At 52.0% G+C, this 21,606-nt stretch overlaps 1 protein-coding gene across 1 annotated transcript; it reads left to right on the top strand.

The window, feature by feature from the left end:
• Positions 1-13,608: 13,608 nt before the first annotated feature.
• On the top strand, positions 13,609-18,631 carry EOMES (eomesodermin). The gene is made up of 6 exons (XM_052797638.1): positions 13,609-14,409; positions 14,738-14,892; positions 15,210-15,331; positions 15,825-15,983; positions 16,074-16,135; positions 16,807-18,631. The coding sequence occupies exons 1-6, from the start codon at positions 13,655-13,657 to the stop codon at positions 17,540-17,542; spliced, it is 1,989 nt and encodes a 662-aa protein (XP_052653598.1). The 5' UTR covers positions 13,609-13,654; the 3' UTR covers positions 17,543-18,631.
• The last annotated feature ends 2,975 nt before the right edge of the window (positions 18,632-21,606 follow it).

The raw sequence follows: 21,606 nt of genomic DNA on the forward strand, positions 1-21,606 counted from the left end.
TCTCATTTTTTATAACTGTTTGCAAGATCTATAAAGTCAGAATTTCCAAAAGCAACAAGCTATGGCAAGTCAAGTATTCAACCATGATTTAATAGACATTGCCGTGCCCCTCTTCCCTTAGGAGGTTGTTCACCTGTGCCTTTCAGGGATTTGCTATAGCAGAGGTGGGCACATTTTCTAATTCACAAACCTTTAAATGTTTTCTATGAAAACTGCAACCTCCTTTAAAAAAAGTAAATGTTACTGGAGCGCCTGCAGTTTTACAGAAGATACTACGTGGTTGAATGTACCTTTCATAGTCAAGTTTTGGGGGTACGTTAGATGTATTAGTTGAAAACTCCTGATGTTTATTAAGATAGGCTCTGCATTAAGTTAAAGTCTTTCACGTAGACCTGTCACTAGCTGAACAAATAGACAGAGGCAAATTTCAGCTGAGTAGCACTGTACAGAGTCCACATCTTTGCAGAGAAATATGAAGTCTCTGGCAGACTCATATTTATTTGGAAAGAGAGGATGGGTGATGGGGAGCAAATTAAAAGACAACTCTGGCAACTCTGACACACAGATAATGGGCACACAGCCCAGCTACTGAAGTTTGCAAGGCTGCGGTTTCAGTTAGGTGTGCTTTAGCAGCCAAATGGGTTTATGGAGTCACCTCGCTCCTCTCATGTGGGTTCTGGCCCCTGTAGCAGAGCGTATGATCCCTAGCACAACCACGTGGGGATCTGGGCTACGAGCATGTATTTTAAAAGCTGATTTAGGTTTCTGGCTGACAAGGAGATCCCACCAATGGTTGGACCAGCCTAGCTGAACTGGCCACTGCTGGGAATAAGGAGTGATGAAAAGGGCATGCCCCAAAGCAAAATGCTGTGAACCTGCAGTATGTTAACCGAGCCATAGTAAATCATCATTCTACCTCTTAGCCATATCAGATACTACCAGATTACACTTTGGTGAGACAGACAGAAAGTGCAACTAGGCTTCATCTGCCACTGCCTATTATGATTCTGAACTGGCAGATTTTTCACTCTGGGTTTTATGCAAGTAAGTATAGAGGAAGGCAGGCAGCAAAGAGTTGGTTCAGAGAGGTGAAACTGCCTCTGTCCTGGTTGTCTGAGATCAAATCTGGAGAGAGAAACAAGCGCTGGCTGCTTTAACTCTCTAATTGCTGCTCTGCTTAGAGCTAGGAGGGCTGATGGTGTTACTGCCCCAGCCCCTGCCATACATATAGCTGCCAAACTGCCAGAGGGTGCAGCACTTTCAGGAGAACCATCATTTATCTTCATATGCCTTAAAATGCCACAGTGGGTCAGGAGCTGCAAGCAGATCAGACCATGGTTCAACAAATCTGGTCTTAAGATTCTTAGTCTTAAATCAGAAGTGCTGTGGCTGCGGGCCTCAGATTGCCAATCGGTACACCCACGCCTGGGCTCAGATTTCTTCAAAACACAGAGACAAGTTGACTCTGCACCAGCAGCCTTTACCCTGAACCGGGTGCTACCTACTTGTCTGCAGCTGGCTAAACCTCTGCTGGGCGCGTGGACCGATTTGAGAGAAACGTGACCACATGCCCGAGCCTAAACTGGGTCAGGTGAGCACCGCTGGGTGCTCCAGCAGGGCATGGGACTGCTTCTGCCGAGCGCAGAGCCCCAGCCTGGCTGCTGCAGGCAGGCGGCAGGCAGCAACCTGGGCAACCTGCCCCGGCTCATCTGCCGGGGAGGGTTCAACCGGGTGCCTGTGAAACCAACGGAGGAAGTTTCTACCCCGCAGCTCTTTGTTTTTGTTCCCGTAACGCTGCTTGTCACCTTCATTGTGCTGATGCAGCTGTTGGTAAGACTGCATGTTGAACCCAATCACTGAACTAAGCAGGGTTAAAAACACGCTTTTTTGGGAGGCGGTAATTATTAAGCAGAACTACTCCCAGGGCTTGATCTACAGCAGTCTTCCAGATGTTCATACAGACTGACCTGAGGGGCAAAGACCTGAGCCATAGGAGTGGGCAGGTAGCTGCCAGGGAACTGGAGACTTCATGGTCTGGTTTTGTCAATAAAGCCAATGCCTGGTGGAACTGCAGCTGGAGTCCTTTCACTGCTTCTTGCAATAGGTATTCTCTACCTGGCACGCTGCACTTGGACCGTGGGCCTTTCATGTGATGCAGGACCACACTCTTGTATGTACTTCATATTCTTCGTCTGAGCTACATGTACCACTTTGACTCCTTCCTCCCATGGGATGGGATTTTATTGGCTTGCAGATTGCATTCTCTCTGACACAGATTTCTTGCATGCAAATCAAGAAGTTGAGAGGAAGACAAGGTAATGAATATGCTAAGCATGGAAAAGCAGTATATTGTTATGGTTACATTACAGTGCATTTAAAGCAGAAAACAATCAAATAAGAATATTGCAGAACCAAAACCCAGCAGTTCTGCATTGAAACATAGGAGAACAAAGATGTGCTGTTGCAGGATTTAAAGTCCTACTGAAAATAAGTGATTGTGGCTTAAAATCTTTACTGAAAACAAGTGGCTATAATCTGTAAATTGTTTAGGAAAAGAAGAAATTATTTTCCGTATTTTGAACATTTCTGCCTTGTTGTGGCTTCCTTCTTTAGGATGCTGAGAAAGGTGTTGATATATGGTCAGGTGAGAGGACACAGGGAGATGGAAATTTTGAAATTAAACTGCAGGAAAGGTTAGAAAAATGTTGTGTTTAGTGATTCTGTCAAGTCAGTAAATAAAGGCATAGTCACAGGGGTTTATCCATTTGGTCAGCACAGGATTTCCACATTTTGCACTGCCCAGCCTTGAACATCAAATATGCGACTATCCCCTTCTTTATTCATCACTGCACTGCTGGATTGTAGTTCAGCTGGAATATTCTCCGAGTTCCGAGGGAACTGGTGGTGGTTTATCTCAGCATGTCCCCCTATAAATAGATAGCAGTAACCAGAGGGTCGCTTGCTGCCCTGCCCTCATTCTGTCCGAAGTTTTTCCTGCTTCACCAAGACATGGGAGCAAAAGGGAGCGGGGCTCCTCTGCAAAGCAGCCTTGGTGGTGTGGTGGTCTGAGCATCCCACCTGGGCCACTGTTGTGGGGGAGGCAAAGTGTCGGGCTTGTAACTGGGCCTCTGTGGGAGACAGGCAGCAACTGGCTGAGCACCACGCAGCTCGGTGCGTGAATGCAGGCAGCCAGGGAACAGGGCTAAGGAAAGCTGCTGGGCTGTGAGGAGTTAGGTGAAGGCTGAGGACTGCTTCTGGTCATCTTGGAGCCTAAACTCTTCCACAGAGCCATTGTGGGAACAATGACTTCCAACTTGCTGACTTGCTGTAGCCCTGGATGTCACCACTTTTTTCTCCCATCTTTTCCTCAGTGTGCCTTCTTTTCTCTTCTCTCAGCCTTTCAGAATTTCTAAAGGAAAAGAAAAGGAAGGCTGTTAAAAACCACATCCCAAAATGCAGGTTCTATTTTGAGCTTTCTTTGGTATCAGTGGTAGAGTGGTTCTCTTCTTCAACACAATGTGCCTCACCAAGAAACCCAATTCTGCATTGTCACACAATTCATATGTGGTTTGTATCTTTTTTAGAAATACATAGTAATTCATTAAAATTAATTCAGGCAATCATTAAAATCACTTAAAAGGCAATGAAATCAAATGGAACCTATAAAATGTAGCAGTCTGGACATCTCTTCCCTGCAACCTTTCAGACAGAGATGTGCAAGACACAGATTATTGCTTTCTCTTTTCTTTTTAATCTTCTCCTCAACAGACTCCTAATCATTTCTGTTTCTGTGAAGCTGAGTCTCTTCTTGCTTTTTGTAACCAAATTCATTGGGTTTTTTCCTAGGTGATTGCTATCACATCAAAACTGATAGTAAAACTGGACTTTAGCAGGAGTTTTGCCTGAGGAGGAACTTAAAGGATTTTGGCCACCTTGTGTTGAAAGAGAGCCTGTAGATTTGTGTGTGTGTGCCTGCATGTACATTGTACACATACATATATATGTGTATATGTAAAAATCTGTGAACGTGCATAATTTCTTGGCTCTCATCCTAACCTTTGTGCAACTGGGTGCTGGGGTCTGGATATTCAGTGTGCTTAGCAGCACTTTTTAATGAAGAGGTGTTTTCTCCCTTGGAGCTGTCATTCTCTGCCACATCACAGACTCTTTCAGACAGAAAAATAATTGGCCACTTTCTCCGAGCGTGGAATCGGAGAGCCCCAGGGACCGGCGGAGTGCTCAGCGAACCGGGACAGCGGCTCACACTGGCGCCCACTTGTGTCCCCCTAACCTGGGCTGGTACTACTTCCCACGCGGGTTCTGCCCTCCGGGGCACCACCCACCCCTAAGCACTTCAATGAGGTCTGGTAAATGGTGCCATGAAATGTGACAGGCAAGACCCAAAACCCCAGAAGGAGAAAGTTGAAACAAAATGGACAATTACTTCCAGAGCTGCTCTGCTACCAGATGGAAATGCAGGCTTGCTTTGCTTTCTTTTTTCTGAAACCTGTGTAGTTGCTGCCTGGTGGGATGGTTTTCCATGGTTACAGTAGGCTTTTTTATTATTTTGCTTTAAAGGTGGATTTTTAGCAGCATTTATTCTATTCGGGAGCTCCAGACATGCACCTTTCAACAAATATTCCCCCGAGCTGTTAGCATTCAGAAATAGGCAATACAGTAAAAATTCATCCTTTAGGACCTCCCACCTACTACACCACATGTAGAAAAGTGATGAAATAAATGGTCAAGGCATCTACGCAGTCCACAAGCCCTGGGTGGACATTAAGAGAACTTGCCTGGCAGGAGCGTGCCAGATCACACACCAACCAAATGTTCAAATGCAAATACAACACAGCTTATCCTGTCTTGCAAAGTGAGTTACTCTGGGTCCAGCTCTGCCACTTGCAAATCACTGCTCGCTGCCCTGGCCGCTCTTGTTATGACAGCGCAGACTGTGACCCTCTGACATCCCACTCCTTTTCCCAAGGGCTGGTGACTGAAGGAAGGATGGTCCGTGCCCTGCTCGGCTGCTGGTTGCCATCTGCCCCATGCATGGAAGGCTCCTGTTCTCGTAGCTGCTTCGACCAAAGGAAAAGCATGTCCTTTGCCTTGCTGTGATACCTCACAGGCTGACCACCTAGCTCTGACTCACATGTCGTTTAAGAGAAAAGGCTGGACATGAGCTGGAGCAGCAGAGGCAGGAACTCCTCCCAGGAGCCGAGGACGGCCATCCTCCAGGTCCCAGGCTGTCCCCTGCAACCGGGCTGGCACCAGGAGCACAGGCTTAGGAAAACATCCATGGGATGGAGGGGCACAGCCCCCGACCTCTATCATCATGCTGGGGCTCTGTATTTTACCTGCCCGATGGTTCCACAGCTGTCAAACCTTATGCCTTGGGCTATATATAAGGGAAATTGGAAGGTGGGTTTTTAGCTTGAGTAGGGCTGAAGAAGGTGTAAACTAAGCAGAAATGTATTGTTTACCAAGGCCTCACCACCTTGTGGACATCAGGGTCTGACTGCTCACACCAAGCCCCTTGCTACTTTTTAATGGGTCATACTAAAGGGGCTGGTATTTTAATTTAGATCAACACCTAAAACAAAAGATCAGAAGACTTTTTTTCCCACATGCTTTTCACATTCATTACATCCATTCCTCTTCTGCCCTTCAATCCATAGCTGTGGGCAACAGGAGAACCTGAAACATGAATAGTGGAGAAAGGAAAGAATATAGTCAAAAAACAGAAAGAATGCGCATTTGTGAGATGGTTTAAAGTTCTGCTGTGATGTTGCTCATTTGTCTGTTCTCATCTGTATAAGTCAAGCTCTTCAAGCTAAAATTTTCCCTCACTAATGTGCTAGGAATCAACACAATCATCTGTGCTAGAAAAAACGGTGCTCATACTTCACTCACTGAAGTTAATTGAAGACAAGAGGCTCAGGGATCCTTTCACATTGTCCTTGTGTCACCGAGAAGCAAATTATGGTGGCAAAGCAGTGATCGGTTCTGTTGTGAGGGGTGGTTGGGTTTTTCGTGTTTGGGTTTGGGTTTTTTTTTTTGGCGGGGGGGCATAGGTCACGTTTTTTATTTCTTCATAATGTAACTTCATTCCGCTGTCCTGTATATGTCCTAAATCTCTGCTTATTAAAAAAAAAAAAAAAAAAAAAATAAAAGAGACGGACAGTTCTGCAGGGCTGGTAGCAATGGCAAAAATTCTTCCTGCCTGGAGTGAGGGGGAATCTCACCAGGGTGTCCCCAGCCGTTTCCTCCTCAGCTAATGTTTTTCTGATGGAAGTTTTTTTGATGCCTTTTTTTTTTTTTTTTTTTTCCTTTCTGGCCATTTAAGCAGAGCAGGGTGCCGGTCCCGTCCTCCTACCCCCGCGGCCCCCCGGGCTCCGCGCCCCGGAGGGCGCAGGCTCCGCAGGTGCGGCCACCTTTGAAACTGCCCCTCCTGCAAAGGGGTTTCTGAGCTGAAATTCACGTGGCAAAGAAAGTGCCCATTTGCTTCGATTATTTTCTAACGACCCTGCTCGCCTCTGCCTTTGGTCTTGCTGGTGCCCAGATGGGTAATTTTGGAGCTATTTGCTTGCATAAACTTGTTTTGAAGGCGCAGAGGTCTGACAGCTCAGGTACTTAAAAACGCTTAGTGGGAATTAACAACTGAATGGGGAGCCCTAAGCACCCCGACGTGGGATCGCAAGCGACACAGGGACTTCAAAGCGCCCGGCGTTAATCCGGCCGGATCGCCCGCCACCGCCCCGCGCCGGGGCCGGGGCCGGGACCGCTGCGCCCGCCCCGGAGACCTGCCCGCCGGTCCTCGGCCCCCGGCCGGGCACAGGGCCGATCTCCGCCTGCCTGCTGCCGGCAGGGCTAGTCCCCGCAAGGGCGTACTCGGGGCGGGAGCGGGGGGCGGTGGTTTCTGCCGGCCCTCCCCGCCGCTGGTGCGGGGGGCGAGGGCTGCCCGGTCTTTCCTCAGGTGGGAAGATTTGGCAGCGATGTTTCGAAAATGGGGTTCCCGAGGCGGGGGCCGGCATTTCCCCCCCACCCGCAGCCTGACACCGCCTGAGGGGCGGCGGGTGAGGAGCCGGCTTGGGCGGCGTCCCAGCCGGGACCGCTCCCCGCCACCGACGGCCCCGCCGCCCGCCCCGTCCAGGCGGCTGCTGCCGGCCCTCGCAGCCGGGCAGGGGCCGGGGGGGGGGGGAGCGGTGCGGGGCTGGAGCTGCCCCCTCCGGCCTGAGGCTGCCCCCGCCACAGCCATTGACACGGACACACACACACACCACCCCCGGCCCGCTTGCGGGGGCACCTTCGGGACGCAGTCCCCCCGCCGTCCGATCCCCCCTCCACTGGGCTGCCTCCCTCCCTGGTCACCCCGCTTGGTCCCTGCCCTCCCTCCGGGCAGGCCTGGGCCGGCTGGAAGGGAGGAAGGATGCCGGCTCCATCCCGCCCCCGGTAGCAACGGGCCGCTGGTGGAAATCGGGGCGAGCAGCTAGCAAAACCCGAGCCCTCCCCGGGAGGGGAACCCTGCAGCTATCTTCTCACCTTCCCAGAGAGTACATATGTCGTCCTCGTTCTGCTTTCCACTTATTTTTATAGCAGACTCACCCGTCACGGCAGTTATTTAATATGTGGTTCCCTGCTAGGCCTTGCTGTTTGATTGCTGTCACAAATAATACCAGGTGAAATTCCTCATTGTTTCTGCAATTACACGGTAGCCCACTGCTACTCGCTTTTCCAGCCCCTCGAGTTAATTGTTTTCCCACTGTAAGCCTCATACTGCATGCGTGTAGAGCAAACAAAACCCCAAATCCTCCAAAACTCATATTTCTCAGCTATTATGTTATCAGCAGGAAATATTTCATGGCTCTGACATCATAAGCCCTGAGCAGCAGGAAGTTTATCAGGGCCTTCGCATGATGAAATTGTACTTTTTAAAGTGTTAGAACAAAAAGCAGAACATCTTTTCACAGGATTTGAGCCGCTAATTTTAATTGCTGCGATTTAAACAGTGCAGTTGAATCCAGGCTCTTTCAATAGTAATTTCTGATATAAAGCAGGGCAAGCAAGCCCAAATTAGCTGTTTAATACTCTCTGTAATAGATCTGTAAATACAAATAGGATCAAACTGACCAGATCTGTGGCTATCACACCCATGTCACGGTTCCTCTTATGTTCTCACATCTCTATTGCATGGCTGTCAGGCTGGCAATGGGCACAAATCCATAAGCGAGTAAGTGATCTTGCTTTAAAACCAGGGAAGAGGTGCTAGGCATCCCTCATTAAACTTATTGGAGGGTAAAAAGGCAAGCATTTAAGAAGAGCTGTTCGGAGATCCCTATGCATGAATAATACAAAATATGAAATGTTGCTCGCAGTTACGGTTGGCTTTGTGATCCTAATTTCAGCCTCTTCCTTTACTGACCTTTTTTCAATTCCATTTGGAGCAAGGAAAGTCACCTGGAAGCTAAAGCCAATTTAATACTTTTCCCATCTTCCTTCTTGTAAGTTTCCCAAATATTTGTCAATATGACAAAGGCATCCACTTCACAAAGGCTTACGCTTTCTCGAACGGACTTCTTTTTCTTTCTTTAGCCAATAGGGTACCATAGGCCCAATGACAAAAAGCTGTTTTGTGGTCTTACCTGGCAAAATTATCCATTGCCAAGAATTCCCTCCAAGCACTGAATATGTTTATCCTTCTCTGTGCTTATACTGCCATATTTTACCAATTAGGATCAGACCTTGCCTGGTTTTTACTAACCATTGCTTTTCCCTTCAATTTTAAATCACAGATAAGGATTTTTTAGGTGGTGTTTTTCTTTTAAGGAGGAGAAAGGAAGTGACCAATAAGGCTGCTTTGAATACCACTTTCTTTTCAAATACTGTGTTGTTTCTTCCAGGTTCTGATTCATTGACTCGTGTCTGTTCTTTCTGTTCCATATACCTCGGCTAGAAAAGGCTATTCTTTACTTTCTCATTTTTATAAATTAGCCCCATACTTATTATGGGGCTTATGTATACTTATGTCCATTTTTTTAAAATGTGTATGTGTCTATGCTGCCAGTTTAAAAAGGCAGCATACAGACTTTAAATTGGTTTTGATAGCTAAGAAAGTGGCAGCTAAATTGAATTCATTACCAAAGGGTAAAATTGCTGTTAATGTGACACCATCTCCAGTTAATACTGAAGATAACAGTTCCTTGGTTTTGTAGAGCTATTGATTTCTTCTATTTAAAGTCCATGTATATCTGCGTCAACAACAGTTGACTCTACTTTTTGACCCTTTTCGGTTCGGATTTTCACAACCTCAAAGCAGATTTTAAGCTGCACTTTTATCTTCACTTGTATATGTCTGCACACTGAAAATCCCACTCGGCATAAACTAAAAGGGATTGATGCTCTTTACAGCTATAGCAGAACTTCCTTTCGTCAGAAAATAAAGAGCATTTTCAATTAATTTAGTCTCCTAACATTCCCGTGACACAGATGGCTGTTGTCTGCATCTGACAGATGAAACAACCTGAGCACTGAAAGGGTGTGGCTGGCTTCTTCATAAAAATAGCCCCTGAAGTGAAGGGACAAGCTGAAATGCCAAGCCTTACACAGGCATATTAATACCTCCTTGATTTTTCTGAGGGCTGTAAGCAGTCAACAGCCTTGAAAAGAAAGGCAGCTAGATTTAAAAAAAAAAAGGAAGCACTCACATATGACTGGCCACAGCTGAAATATCTCTGATTTAGTGATTTTAAAAATGATGTTGAAAGATGGTGGAAAAGTGGAAGTCCCACGGATGCATTTAAAAGTATCCTCTTTCATTTGCCTAGCCAGATACTCTGTATGTAGTTGAAGGGGGGGGAAAGCGAGACTGGATGACTGGAAAAATAGAAAATCTACAAAATCCCAGCACAAACTTGACATAAAGGTGACAGTATTGAAGCCCTTTGGGAATCAGATGCTAGCAAATTGAAGAGGACATCCAGAAATTGACAGAATATTTTTAACCAAAATCAGACAAGGAAAAAAATTACCTCACAAAACTATTCAAATGTAGCATTCAGAAAATACCTGTCAGTCCTGCCATGGTGACGGCAGGACTTCAAGAAAAGAATACGGTGATGGAACAGCATGGCAGGTGATTCTGATAACCAAAATTTTTAAGGTGTCCGTATAGACCCAGCGGGGGGGTGGTGTATCTGTATCCATATTTATAAGTATAAAGGACATCTACGACTATAAATGGTGATATATGGATTTCCATAAATGTATATATACACATATACAGGTGTACAACAGCCTGACAGAATATGTTATATGGTTCCCAATTTCTTTTCCCCTCTTAGGCCCTACTGAGCAGGGTACTTCCATTGAACAGTTTCAGTACCACGAGTCCAAGCAATTTGTTGAAGCGGGGAGCTGTTTTCCGATACGCTGACCTCCGACAAAAGAGGAAAGGGCTCAATCCCAGCCCGAAAGCGAAGGATGAAATACTCCAGTACAGTGTGACTCCACTGTAAGTTAGGCTGCAGAAAATGAGCTCTTCTGGAACGGCTTTTTTAGTCAGAGACGCTCCTTATTTGAATAAACCCCAGAAGTATATTTGAATAAAGCCCAACAAAACAAGATAATCTGTAACCCTTCAAAGACCTACATTTTCTTTCAACATTCTTTTTGTGGTTTGGAGGTTATTTTAGTAGATTTACGAACCTAACATGCTCCTTTCTGTTTCACCAGTCTGCTGTTTCTACAGTGTTATCTCTAAGATAACATCTAAAGGGTTGCGGGACCCATTCAGGAATCTCCGGTCCCACACATGACTGAAACATCCCGCAGCTTCTTACAGCGATGTTCCCCGGCCAGACCCCGGAGAGGTCCCGGGCGGGGAGTAACGATGGAGCTGGCTTGCAGGGGGCCGGGGGGGGGGCAATCCCACGGTTGCCTCCCTGACCCCCAGGAAAGGGAGATTTGCAAGCTAAGGGAATGACAAATAATGAGTCCCAAGAGTTTGAGTCTGGCTGGTGACTGCAGTAGTAACTTTAATTTGCGGGGTGTGAGGAAGCGGGGGGGAACTACAGCCCGTACCGTACCGTACGGAGTGAATGAACAAGCCCCCGAGTTACAGCCGGTTCTCTCAAACCCTCGCACGGCCGCAGTGCCGCTGAAGGTCTCCGGGAAGCCTTGCCGGACGGGGCTCCCGGGGCGGGGGGTGGGGGGTCAGCCCCGGCCCCGGCATCCCCTACCACAACCGCCGGGCCCCTGGCTCAGCTGGAGCTGCGGGGTGCGAGGCAGGGATCGAGGCCAGGCTGCATTTCTCCCGAGCTGAGCTGAAAATAATCCCGAGTCTGGAAAGAGCTGGACGAATCCTTCGTTCGTTAGGGAGAGCCCCCCCCCCAGGCGTATTTCGAACAAAACTGAAAAGGTCTCCCTTTCCCAGGGTCGCCACAGTTTTCCTGCCCCCCCGCCCCCTCCGAGACAGTGCAATCCGCAAGAAAGCTAAGCAACATCTAAAGCTGTTCTACCTTTCTCTGTTAAACGCGAGGTTAGCCGAGTTTTGGAAGAAAAAACAGCAGCAGCCTTGAACTACGCGGCACCTGTCCTGCGGGGATGTTTTAAATCATGGGACCCTTTCAGTCTATGATATCGTAAAATTAACTCCCTTAAATCCTACGCAGTAGCTTTGTAAAATTTCCTTCCGTCTCTGCCCTAGCCCAGGAAAGGCAGACCCCGAGGGAGCGGGCTGTCGGAGTAGAGCCCCGGGCGGGGGCCGGCCCCGCCGAGAGCCGCACCGGGGTTCGCCGGCCGCGGGAAGGGACGCAGAGGTTCAGCCCGGCAGGATGCTCCTCGTTTTGTTTTGCTTTCAAAGCAGGGCAGCCCGGCCGGGCTCTGCTCCCCTCCTCGCCCCGCGGTGAACGCGAGCACCTTGCCGAGAGGCAGCCCGGGGAAAGGGCAGCAGCGCGCAGCGGCCAGTCCGCTTCGTGCCGGAGCGTCGGGCTTCTCCGACACGTTTTTGTTGCCTTCCTCGGTCGGACGAGATCAACGCAAAAATTGGGCCAAATGTTATCCCGGAGAGAACGGGTGGTTAGGGCTGGGGGTGGGAGGGCGGTGGTGGTCTTCCAGAGCCTGTCCTAGGCTCCCGCCTGTGTGGCCGCAGCCGGCGGTGGCCACATCAGGGGCCGGTTCCCCCGCCTCCGGGCTCCTGACCTCTGAGCCTCCGGTGCCTGTCCCCTGCCTCGGCGGGCACCGCCAGGCACCCACCGCCACCCGCGACCGTGCGGGCGCCCAACTTGCGCAAAGAGCCGCATCCCCGCGGGGCCCCGCCTGCGCCTCTGCCCCGGGGTCTGGCGGCCGCCGTCAAATTGTTGGCGATTGATTTCAGTTGCCCCGATGCGGCGCGGCGCGGCACGGCACGGCGGCAGCGGCGGGTGGGCGAGCGGTGGGCGAGCGGGGCGAGGCGGCGGCGGGGCGGGCGGCAGAGCTCGGCGGCTCCAGTCCGGCCGCTCGCCCGCGCCCGGCGGGTCCTTCCGTCAGGCAACGAAATCCCCGCTGCTCGGCGGGTCTGGTTTAAAATTCAGCCGTGAGGAGGAGGCAGGTTTTCGCACCGCTCCCTGCGAGCTGGCTGGCGGCGAGTAGAGGGCGAGGGGCTGCGGATTTGTAGCTGCAAATCGTTCGCGCGGGCTCTGCCCGCTCCGCAAAATCACACGGGCATCTACACCTTCCTAGTGCTGTTCCCTCACCCTTTGGGGCAAAAGGCTCCGATTTTTGCGCTGAGAGCGAGCGCCAGACCTGACACCCGCCTGAATTATAAATCTGCCTTCCCGGTGGGAGATGCTGAAGGGGAACGCGGGTTGCGGAAAACCGACCGCCCAGTGCCTGAAAACAAATTGCGAACCAAGCCCGCCGCTTCCCACAGAGACGTCCCCGATAAGGTGAAACGTGTCGCCCCCGTGATAACGATGCTGCCCGGGGAGCGGAGAGGGGGGAAGGCGGCTGTTGGGCTCCGCTGGGGCACAAGCCCGATTGTTTGAACGGCGAGACGGCCAGCGCGGGGGTGGCGGGGCTAGTGTCACCCGCCCCGTCTCAGCGGCCAGGCGGATCGCCGCCCTCTCTCCCCGCTGGGTGCCGGGGCTGGGACCGGCTCTCCCCCCCCGTTTTCCCTTTCGTCCCCATCCCTCGCTCCCCGCCGCGGATCCCCCCCTCCGTCCCCGAGCGGCTGTGCGCCCGGGAGGACGGTGCCACTTCTGCAAAAGGTCTTTTTGGGGGGGGGGAGTCGGGACCTTCACTGCGGCTACCGCGGGGTGATGCGGGAGCTCCCCTCGCTCCGAGCGGCACGGGGGCACGGGGAGGGCCGTAGACCCTCCGGCAGCCGGCTGCGGGAAGGGGGGCCCGGGGAGGGGGGCACACACCAGAGTCACAGGTGACTTGTTCCAATTAGTAGCTGTCTAATTAAATTAGTGTCACGCGGCCCAGCCAATGGGCCGGCGGGGGTGGAGGGCGGCGATGAGACAGCCCGGCGCAAGCCCCTCCCCGGCGGCCCGAGGAGCCCGGCGCGCCGGTATAAATCGCCTCGGCGGAGCCCTGCCGCAGCGCTGCGTTGCGCGGCCGCGGGTCGGGGTCGGCACCGGACCGCGTGAGCGCTCCGCCGCACCGCCCACCGAGGATGCAGCTGGGGGAGCCGCTGCTGGCGGCGGCGGGGGCCCTGCCGGGCGCCCCCTTCTACCCGCTGGAGGGCGGCGGACGCGGCGGCGGGGCAGGGGCGGGAGCAGGAGCCGGGCCCGGTGGCGGGTCTCGCGGGCCGCCCCGGCCGGGCTCGCCGCCGCGCCTCGACCTGGACAAGACGCCCAAGAAGTTCGCGGCGGCCCCGGCCATGCTGGGCGAGGCGGAGGCGGGCGAGCCGCCCTTCGCCGCCCCCAAGCCGGACGGCCGCAAGGCCACCCCCTGCGGGGAGGAGGAGCTGCCCCCGGCCGCCGCCCGCTACTCCATGGACAGCCTCAGCCCCGAGCGCTACTACCTGCAGTCTCCTGGGCCGCCGGGGGCTGAGCTGGGGGGGCCCTGCGCCCTCTTCCCCTACCCGCCGGCGGCGCAGCACGGCACCGTCTACCAGCCGCCCGGCGGGCCGCGCTACCCCTACGGCTCGGTGCTGTCGCCGGGCGGCTTCGCGGGCGCCGTCTGCCCGCCCGGCGGCCGGGCGCAGTTCGGCGGCGGCGGCGGCGGGTACCAGTACGGGCAGGCGGCGGCCGGCGGAACCCTCTACGGCCCGTACCCTGCGGCGTCGGGCTCCTGCGGCGGGCTAGGGGCGCTGGGGGTGCCGGCCGCCGGCCCGGGGCTGCGGGCGCAGGTCTTCCTCTGCAACCGGCCCCTCTGGCTCAAGTTCCACCGGCACCAGACGGAGATGATCATCACCAAGCAGGGCCGGTAAGCGGGCAGGGGGCGGGCCGAAACGGAGGGAAGCGGGACGGGGGGACGCCCGCGGTCGCTCCGTGCTGGGCAGCGCTGCCCGGTCCACCGGGAAGGAGGTGCGCGCCTTCCCCCTCGGGAGTGCCTCCGGCCCGGCGATGCTGTCCTCGAAAAGCGGATCTCCCGATTTCCCCGCGCCAGGCGGCCGGGGGATGAGGCGGGGGTCGGTCAGGGCTCGCCGCTCGCCTCCTTGGCCTCCTCGGTGGCAGGACGGAGCTGCCGCCGGAGCCCGCGCCCCCTTCCCCGGCCCGCCTCGCATGCCGTGTGCTTTTCCTCCCCTCCCCAGGAGGATGTTTCCTTTCCTGAGCTTTAACATCACCGGCCTCAACCCCACGGCCCACTACAACGTCTTCGTGGAGGTAGTGCTGGCAGACCCCAACCACTGGCGTTTCCAGGGGGGCAAGTGGGTGACCTGCGGCAAAGCCGACAACAACATGCAAGGTAGGTGCGGGTTCTCCGGGGTCTCCCTGCCGCCTTCCCCTGCGGGTCGGCTTCCCAGAAAGGGTTCCCGCTTCCCTCCGCCTCTGCAGGGTCTTCCTCACCCCCGGCATCCCGCTGCGGGCAGAGCTACGCTTTTAAGGGCGTCTTGCAACTTTTTTTTCGCGCCCCGGTGTGCGAGGCTGTGCGGGAGCGGGGACATCGGGGACCCGAGGTGCTGCCCGGGCGCTGCCGCCCGCCCTGCCCCGCTGCTCCGAGCCGCCGGCGGTGGAACAAAGCGCCTGTGCCCGGCAGGTGCTTTACTGGCTTATTTTCCACAGGCAACAAGGTGTACGTCCACCCCGAGTCGCCCAACACCGGGGCTCACTGGATGAGGCAGGAGATTTCTTTCGGGAAACTGAAGCTAACGAACAATAAAGGTGCTAACAACAACAACGCGCAGGTAAATGGCGGGGGGGGGTGGAGCGGGGGTGTGTGTGGAGGCAGGCTTGAGGGGCTCTTGGTGGCCCAGCCAGGGGACCCCTGGGATTTCAGGGCTTTAGAGCATTTCATCGAGCTGCTAGATGTGACTTGTTCGCTTCTTGAACTGGATTGTAGATCTTGTTTCCTTTGCTTGTCCTTATAAAGACAACTAGAAATGTCAGAAATAGATGTGTGAATTTCTTTGGTTTTAGACAATAATATATCTATTTCTGGAATTGCTCAAAGTGTAGCTGATAGCTCTTGATTTCCTGCATTTACAGATTTTAGCATATTATAACCTAGTGAAACAGGGCTACAAGCTGTGAATCATCTCCTGTTAATAGTTAAAATTGCTCCAGTCCCATGTCAAAAGATTAAAATTTACAGGAAGAAAGTGTTAGGCTATAAAATAGATGTTTTAATGTTAGATGCAGTGTGTCTAAAGATCTTGTCTCTTTCATGGTTCCTTTTAGATGATAGTACTGCAATCTCTACATAAGTACCAGCCCCGGCTTCACATTGTGGAAGTGACTGAAGATGGTGTTGAAGATCTGAATGATTCCTCAAAGACTCAAACATTTATTTTCCCTGAAACGCAGTTCATAGCAGTTACAGCATATCAAAACACTGATGTAAGCATGGATGTATAAAATGACAATTAAGAATAAAATTGTCTTGTGGGTTCACTGTCTCATCTTACTATATTCTGCTTTCACTTTTAGATTACCCAGCTCAAAATTGACCATAATCCTTTTGCAAAAGGTTTCAGAGACAACTATGACTCGTAAGTACGCTTCTGTCTTCTCTGCAGCTGTCTCTCTCGGAGGCATGATTTTGGCCTGAAATGTGTGTGGGAGAGTTTTTCTTTAGTCACTACTTCAGTTATTCAGGACTAGTGATACTTCTGCTGGCTGCTTTGCTAGCTGATGTGCTCCTTTCAAAGACATTAAATGTCTGCTTAGATAGTTACTGTATTGTCTTGATGACCTGTCTTCCAGCAGGCTTCTGAATTTTGGTAGAAAATTTTTACTGGCAGAACCTAGCTGGCCTGCGGATTGGCAGTAGTGTATCAGGTATCTTCACAGAGCAGGCAGCTGCTTCAAACTGTCGGCAGAAGACTTGCCTGATGCTCGCTCTCTAGCATCAAATGGCCTTTGAAAAGCTGGAGCTGTATGTATACAGCTATGGTTTCTGGGAGGAAGGTGCTGCACCCCATTTAAAATGGGTTGGCTGGCAGAGAACAGTGCATACTTGTAGCAGCAAGATTATAAATTTTACACTGCTCTAAGAAAAACAACCTGAACTCCTAAACTGGATAAAAATGAACATCCAGTTAAATGTAGTTGTGATTCTAATTAAGAAATAACTCAGTTTCTTCCCATTTGTGTGTTTTTGTTTTACTATCACACTGGAATTATAAAGAACAACACTCAGTATTTCTCTTTTATGTTGTAGCATGTACACAGCTTCAGAAAATGACAGATTAACTCCATCTCCCACGGATTCTCCTAGATCCCACCAGATTGTTCCTGGTGCCCGATACAGCGTGCAACCGTTCTTCCAAGAACAGTTTGTCAACAACCTGCCCCCGGCCAGGTTTTACAATGGTGAGAGAACCGTCCCTCAGACAAATGGCTTGCTCTCCCCTCAGCAGAATGAAGAGGTGGCCAGCCCTCCCCAGCGGTGGTTTGTTACACCTGTACAGCAGCCCAGTGCCAACAAACTGGACATGAACTCTTACGAGACGGAGTATTCTCCTAGCACCTTGCTCCCTTACAGCATTAAATCCCTCCCCCTTCAGACATCCCATGCCCTGGGATACTACCCTGACCCGACATTTCCATCCATGGCAGGCTGGGGGAGCAGGGGCTCTTACCAGCGAAAAATGGCAACAGGATTACCTTGGACCTCCAGAACAAGTCCTCCAGGTTTCTCTGAAGACCAGCTTTCCAAGGAGAAGGTGAAAGAAGAAATTGGCTCATCCTGGATAGAGACTCCACCCTCCATAAAGTCTCTAGATTCAAATGATTCTGGGGTCTACACGGGTGCTTGTAAGAGAAGACGGCTCTCCCCTAGCACTTCCAGCAATGAAAATTCCCCAACTATGAAATGTGAGGACATTAATGCTGAGGACTATAGCAAGGACACTTCAAAAGGCATGGGCTACTACGCGTTCTATACTAGTTCTTAAAGCATCCTTTTATTCCAATTGGCTAATTTCTTTCAGGGTGGCCTTGGGTTTTTTTGCATTACAATTGCCAAAAAGACTCTTGCCTTCCACCTTGAATTGTTGTGTGCAATTCTAAAGAAGGTGCCAAAGCTTTTTGAGTGTTGCAGGTAGCAAAGTAGGGAAAGAGTGAACTATGGTAGAATTCTTCCCCTCTTTTAGAAGGAACCACATGTGGAAGCTGTAAGCAGGAGCCTAGATTTTTACAGTGTGGCTTATTTATTGGAGACACTAAAGTGTACAGTTTGGCTTGGCTCAGAGGCCTGATCAAATCTATGCACTCCTGAGCAAGGAAATAGGGGTGTAGGATCCCAAATTTAATTTTCTCTCCTGCTTCCCCCTCTGATAAAAGGAGGCTGGGTTGCAGGGAGCTGCACAAATGCTATGTTCTGCTCTAGATAGAGCTGGCTTCTTCAACCTGTGTCTGCAGCAGTTGGCTGAGTTGGATATTGCTCAGCTAAGGCTTTCTTTGGCAGAAGATAGCCAAAATAAGGCCTGCTTGCCAGACAGGATTTTGACTTGAAGGTCTTGTTACTAATGATGGGGTTACAATGACCAAATCTGACTTTTCTTAGTTTAGAACTTGCATTAAAAAACCCCCCCATGCTTCCATCCCAAAAGCCTAACCTTTACTGAGGTGGCCAAAAAAAAGCAAAGTGTACAGTTGTGTTTTGTCTAGGTACACTGTAGAATATTGTGGAATAATGTATAAATAGTTGACCTATAGCTGTTCAGTCAGAAGGACCTCCAGTGGTGCTTTGAAGTTCAAAAGGCTTTTTTTTGTTATTCAAACTTAGCATATGGAACATTGCAAAAAAAAAAAACATGAACAGATTTCTATTTATGTGTATGTAAAGTGACTTTTTCAGCTGCCCTGTACAAAACTGGAAGTGATGTAACTTACCCACTCTTCTTGCCTATAGTTTCAGCCATTTTAAACTGATCAACCCTAGAGCACTGGCACACAAACTTCTCCCAACAAAACTTGGTTCTGTTTTTTTTCTATGTACATAGTAGTAATTTTTAATAAATGTGGTGGTGCCGGGGGTAAGAGTGGGGGTGGCTCTGTGCCTCTTCTTTGCCTCTATGGGGTGTCCCAACTGGGGGGAGGAGGAGGAGGGAGCACAATCCTTGGGGGCTGAGTTGTCTCTGAATCTAGCAATCCCTTGCAAAGTTTCTCCTTGCAGCTTTATCCCTGGCACTGTGCTCATTCAGATGTTGCTATCTGTGTGTGGTTGGTTGGGGTTTTTTTGGTGGTGTTTTTTTTTTTATATATATATATATCTATCTATCTCATGGTTTGTCACAGTTCTCCTATGCATCCCCTGCAAGCTCTGAGCACCCCCTCCCCCCGGCTTGGTCCAAAAATCCGACAGTGCCTCTTTTCCCCTACCTCCCCCCCTTCTGCGGGGCTGCGGGAGGCGAGGTGTGAGCTCAGCCCTCGTCCCGGGGAGCGACTTGTGAACTCGGCTCGCCTCCCCCAGCAGCAGTGGGGCCGGCCCCTGCTCGCCCCCTCCGTTTCCCGGAACACGGTAAGAAATTCCCCTGCCCGCTTATCTGGGGAGAAAGCCCCTCCTGGCAGAGCAATTGAATCCCGGCTCCCGCGGCAGCGGGACCTTTCCTGAGGATATGCAGACAGTAATGGGATTAAACTGTTAGCGATGCCCGGCTGCAAACAAAATAAACCAGGGGCTCAGGCTGGGGCCCTCCCCGGAGGAGGTAACGCGATCGGGGGGCGCTGGCAGCGGCCCCTGGGAGGCTTCCCCCCCACCCCCCGCTCCGGAGCGGAGAGCGGCGGATTTCCGAGGAGATTTCGATCAGCTCTTCACTTCTGGGTGCGAGGCTCCGGCTCTGCGCGTTGGCAAAGGAAACAAATCGGTATCCCAGCAGCTCTCCCCCTGCACGAGGAGTCACATCCGATTTGGGACAGAAGGGGACCCGCGGTAATTTCTAAGCGACTACGGACGGGATACGGTTTTGGGGGTTTGGTTTGGGGGTTTTTTTTGGCTTTTTTTTTCTTTTTCCGTATATTTTCTTCTAAGGGGGGATACTCCCTCCCGGAAAAGCGCCCTGGAAAGGCGGGCTGTCCCCCGTTTCCCGCCGGGCGGTGCAGTGGCATGCCGGCCGCGCCTCGCCCGCCCTTCCCGCGCTGCAAACGCCGATGATACAACGCTCAGGAGCACGATTCCGCCGCGGTGTGTTATTAAAAGCTGTATATTTTTGCACTGCGCGGTAAAAAAAGAACTTAATACTTGTGAAAAGTCCTCACACTGTTTAATAGAAACGTAAGTGCCTGGCTGGCCCCAATTAACACCTTGTGATTATAATGCATTCCTAAAACGGGGTGTCAGACGCCAAATTGTGAATAAAGGTATCTAATTAATCTTCATAGGATGACACCGATAAACAACTATATTTAAATAAAGATCAAGGAACTGAATGCTTCTTATTTGTTTACATTAACAGAAGATAAAGTTAACTACCCTTGCACTTTGCTTCGTAACGTGATTTACTGAGACAAACAGCAGGCTCCGGGTGGAGAGCCCCGCCTAGCCTCGGCGGGCTTTTTATCGCGGATTTGGAGGGAGGGGGCGTCCCCGAGGATGACTGCCCCTTCCTCCGCAGCCCCGACACCCGCGGGCAAGGCGGGCGTGCGCCGGGAAACACGGCACCTTCTCCTCGCAGCTTGCAGGCAGAAAACGCTGTAAGGAAAGGCGTCCGTCGGCCCCGTCCGTCCCTGCGATTTCGGTAGCTCTCGCATGGAAACTGCGTGCGACTTTGAAACGACAGCTGGACGGGAATGGGGGGCAAGCAGCGTCTAGAGGAAAATAAATAAATAAATAAATAGTTGTTTACACCATTGCGGTGGTGTGCAGTGAGAAAGCCTGCTCGGTGAAGCTGCAAAACCCAGTTCTCGGTTAAAGGAAAATCCGGAGCTCCGCGGCCGTTGCCCGGAACCCGCCCGCTTCTGCTTCGATCCCTGCGGGCAAAGGCGCCGCCGGCTCTGCCCGCCCCGGGGGCTCCGCTCCTTTTCCCCGCGGGCCCCGGGAAACGGGGCTACACCGGTGTAACCATTTGAGGCCGTTCCCCGCGAATTAGCAATTCTCTGGGATATTTCCCCACTGAGCCGAGGGAGCGGTTCGGCGCTTTGCGTGCATGGGCGCCCGGCAGGGCAATAGAGGCAGCGGGGGTGGGCTCGTCCGAGGGACTATTTCCTCACCAAAGACTCTGTTTTGGGGGGTTTTTTTCGTTAAAGCAGACCCGACAGGTCATCGCCTCTTCCGGCTGTCCTCTTTGCAGCGGTACGTCGGGAGTCAACCGTCTGATTTTTGTATTTTTTTGTTTTGGTTTTTTTTTTTTTTTTCAACGAAACTTCGTCTCTTGCTGCTCCCCCCAAACTGTATCGCTGGTGCTTCACACCTGGGCGGGAAAACGAAACGACCCCGAAATGCTGCTTCTTCCAATGGCGTCTGTCCGACCCCCTCGGGAGAAAGGGCTCCTTCCTCGCCGCGGCGGTCTCAGCGCTCCGGGGAGGAAGGAGCAGGTATTTTTCGGTGTGTTTTCTCTTCGAGTAATGCGATGGGGTTTTACTTTCGGTCTGAATTTCTGCTTCCCACCTTCCTCAAGGCCGCCTTTTCACCACCTGCTGGCTTGTTACCTCCTCCTCTCTGAGGGGAGCGGGCGTTAACGGCGGGGGGTTTCCCGGGAACGGTTATTTTTACAGCCCCGCTCAGCCGCCGCCGCCGCCGCCCTCCCCTCAGGGCCGCCTCAGCGCGGCTCTGCCGCGCTGAGGCGGCCCTGAGGGGAGGGCGGCGGCGGCCGAAGCGGGAATAGGCCCGCGGTGCCTCCTGCGGTACCGTTAGGCTTCAGAAATGCCCCTTCTCGTCGGGACTAGAGGCTAGGGGTGCCGGGGGAGCTGGCCCTAGGGAGAAAATGGCGCCGAGGGGGTTGAGGTGAGGGAGACGGGGCCTGCCGGTGCTTCCCTCGCGCCCCTTCAGCTCATGAAGCTGGGATTTGCCACCATCGGT

Source organism: Harpia harpyja, chromosome 1 (assembly GCF_026419915.1).
Source record: "Harpia harpyja isolate bHarHar1 chromosome 1, bHarHar1 primary haplotype, whole genome shotgun sequence".
Classification (NCBI taxonomy): domain Eukaryota; kingdom Metazoa; phylum Chordata; class Aves; order Accipitriformes; family Accipitridae; genus Harpia; species Harpia harpyja.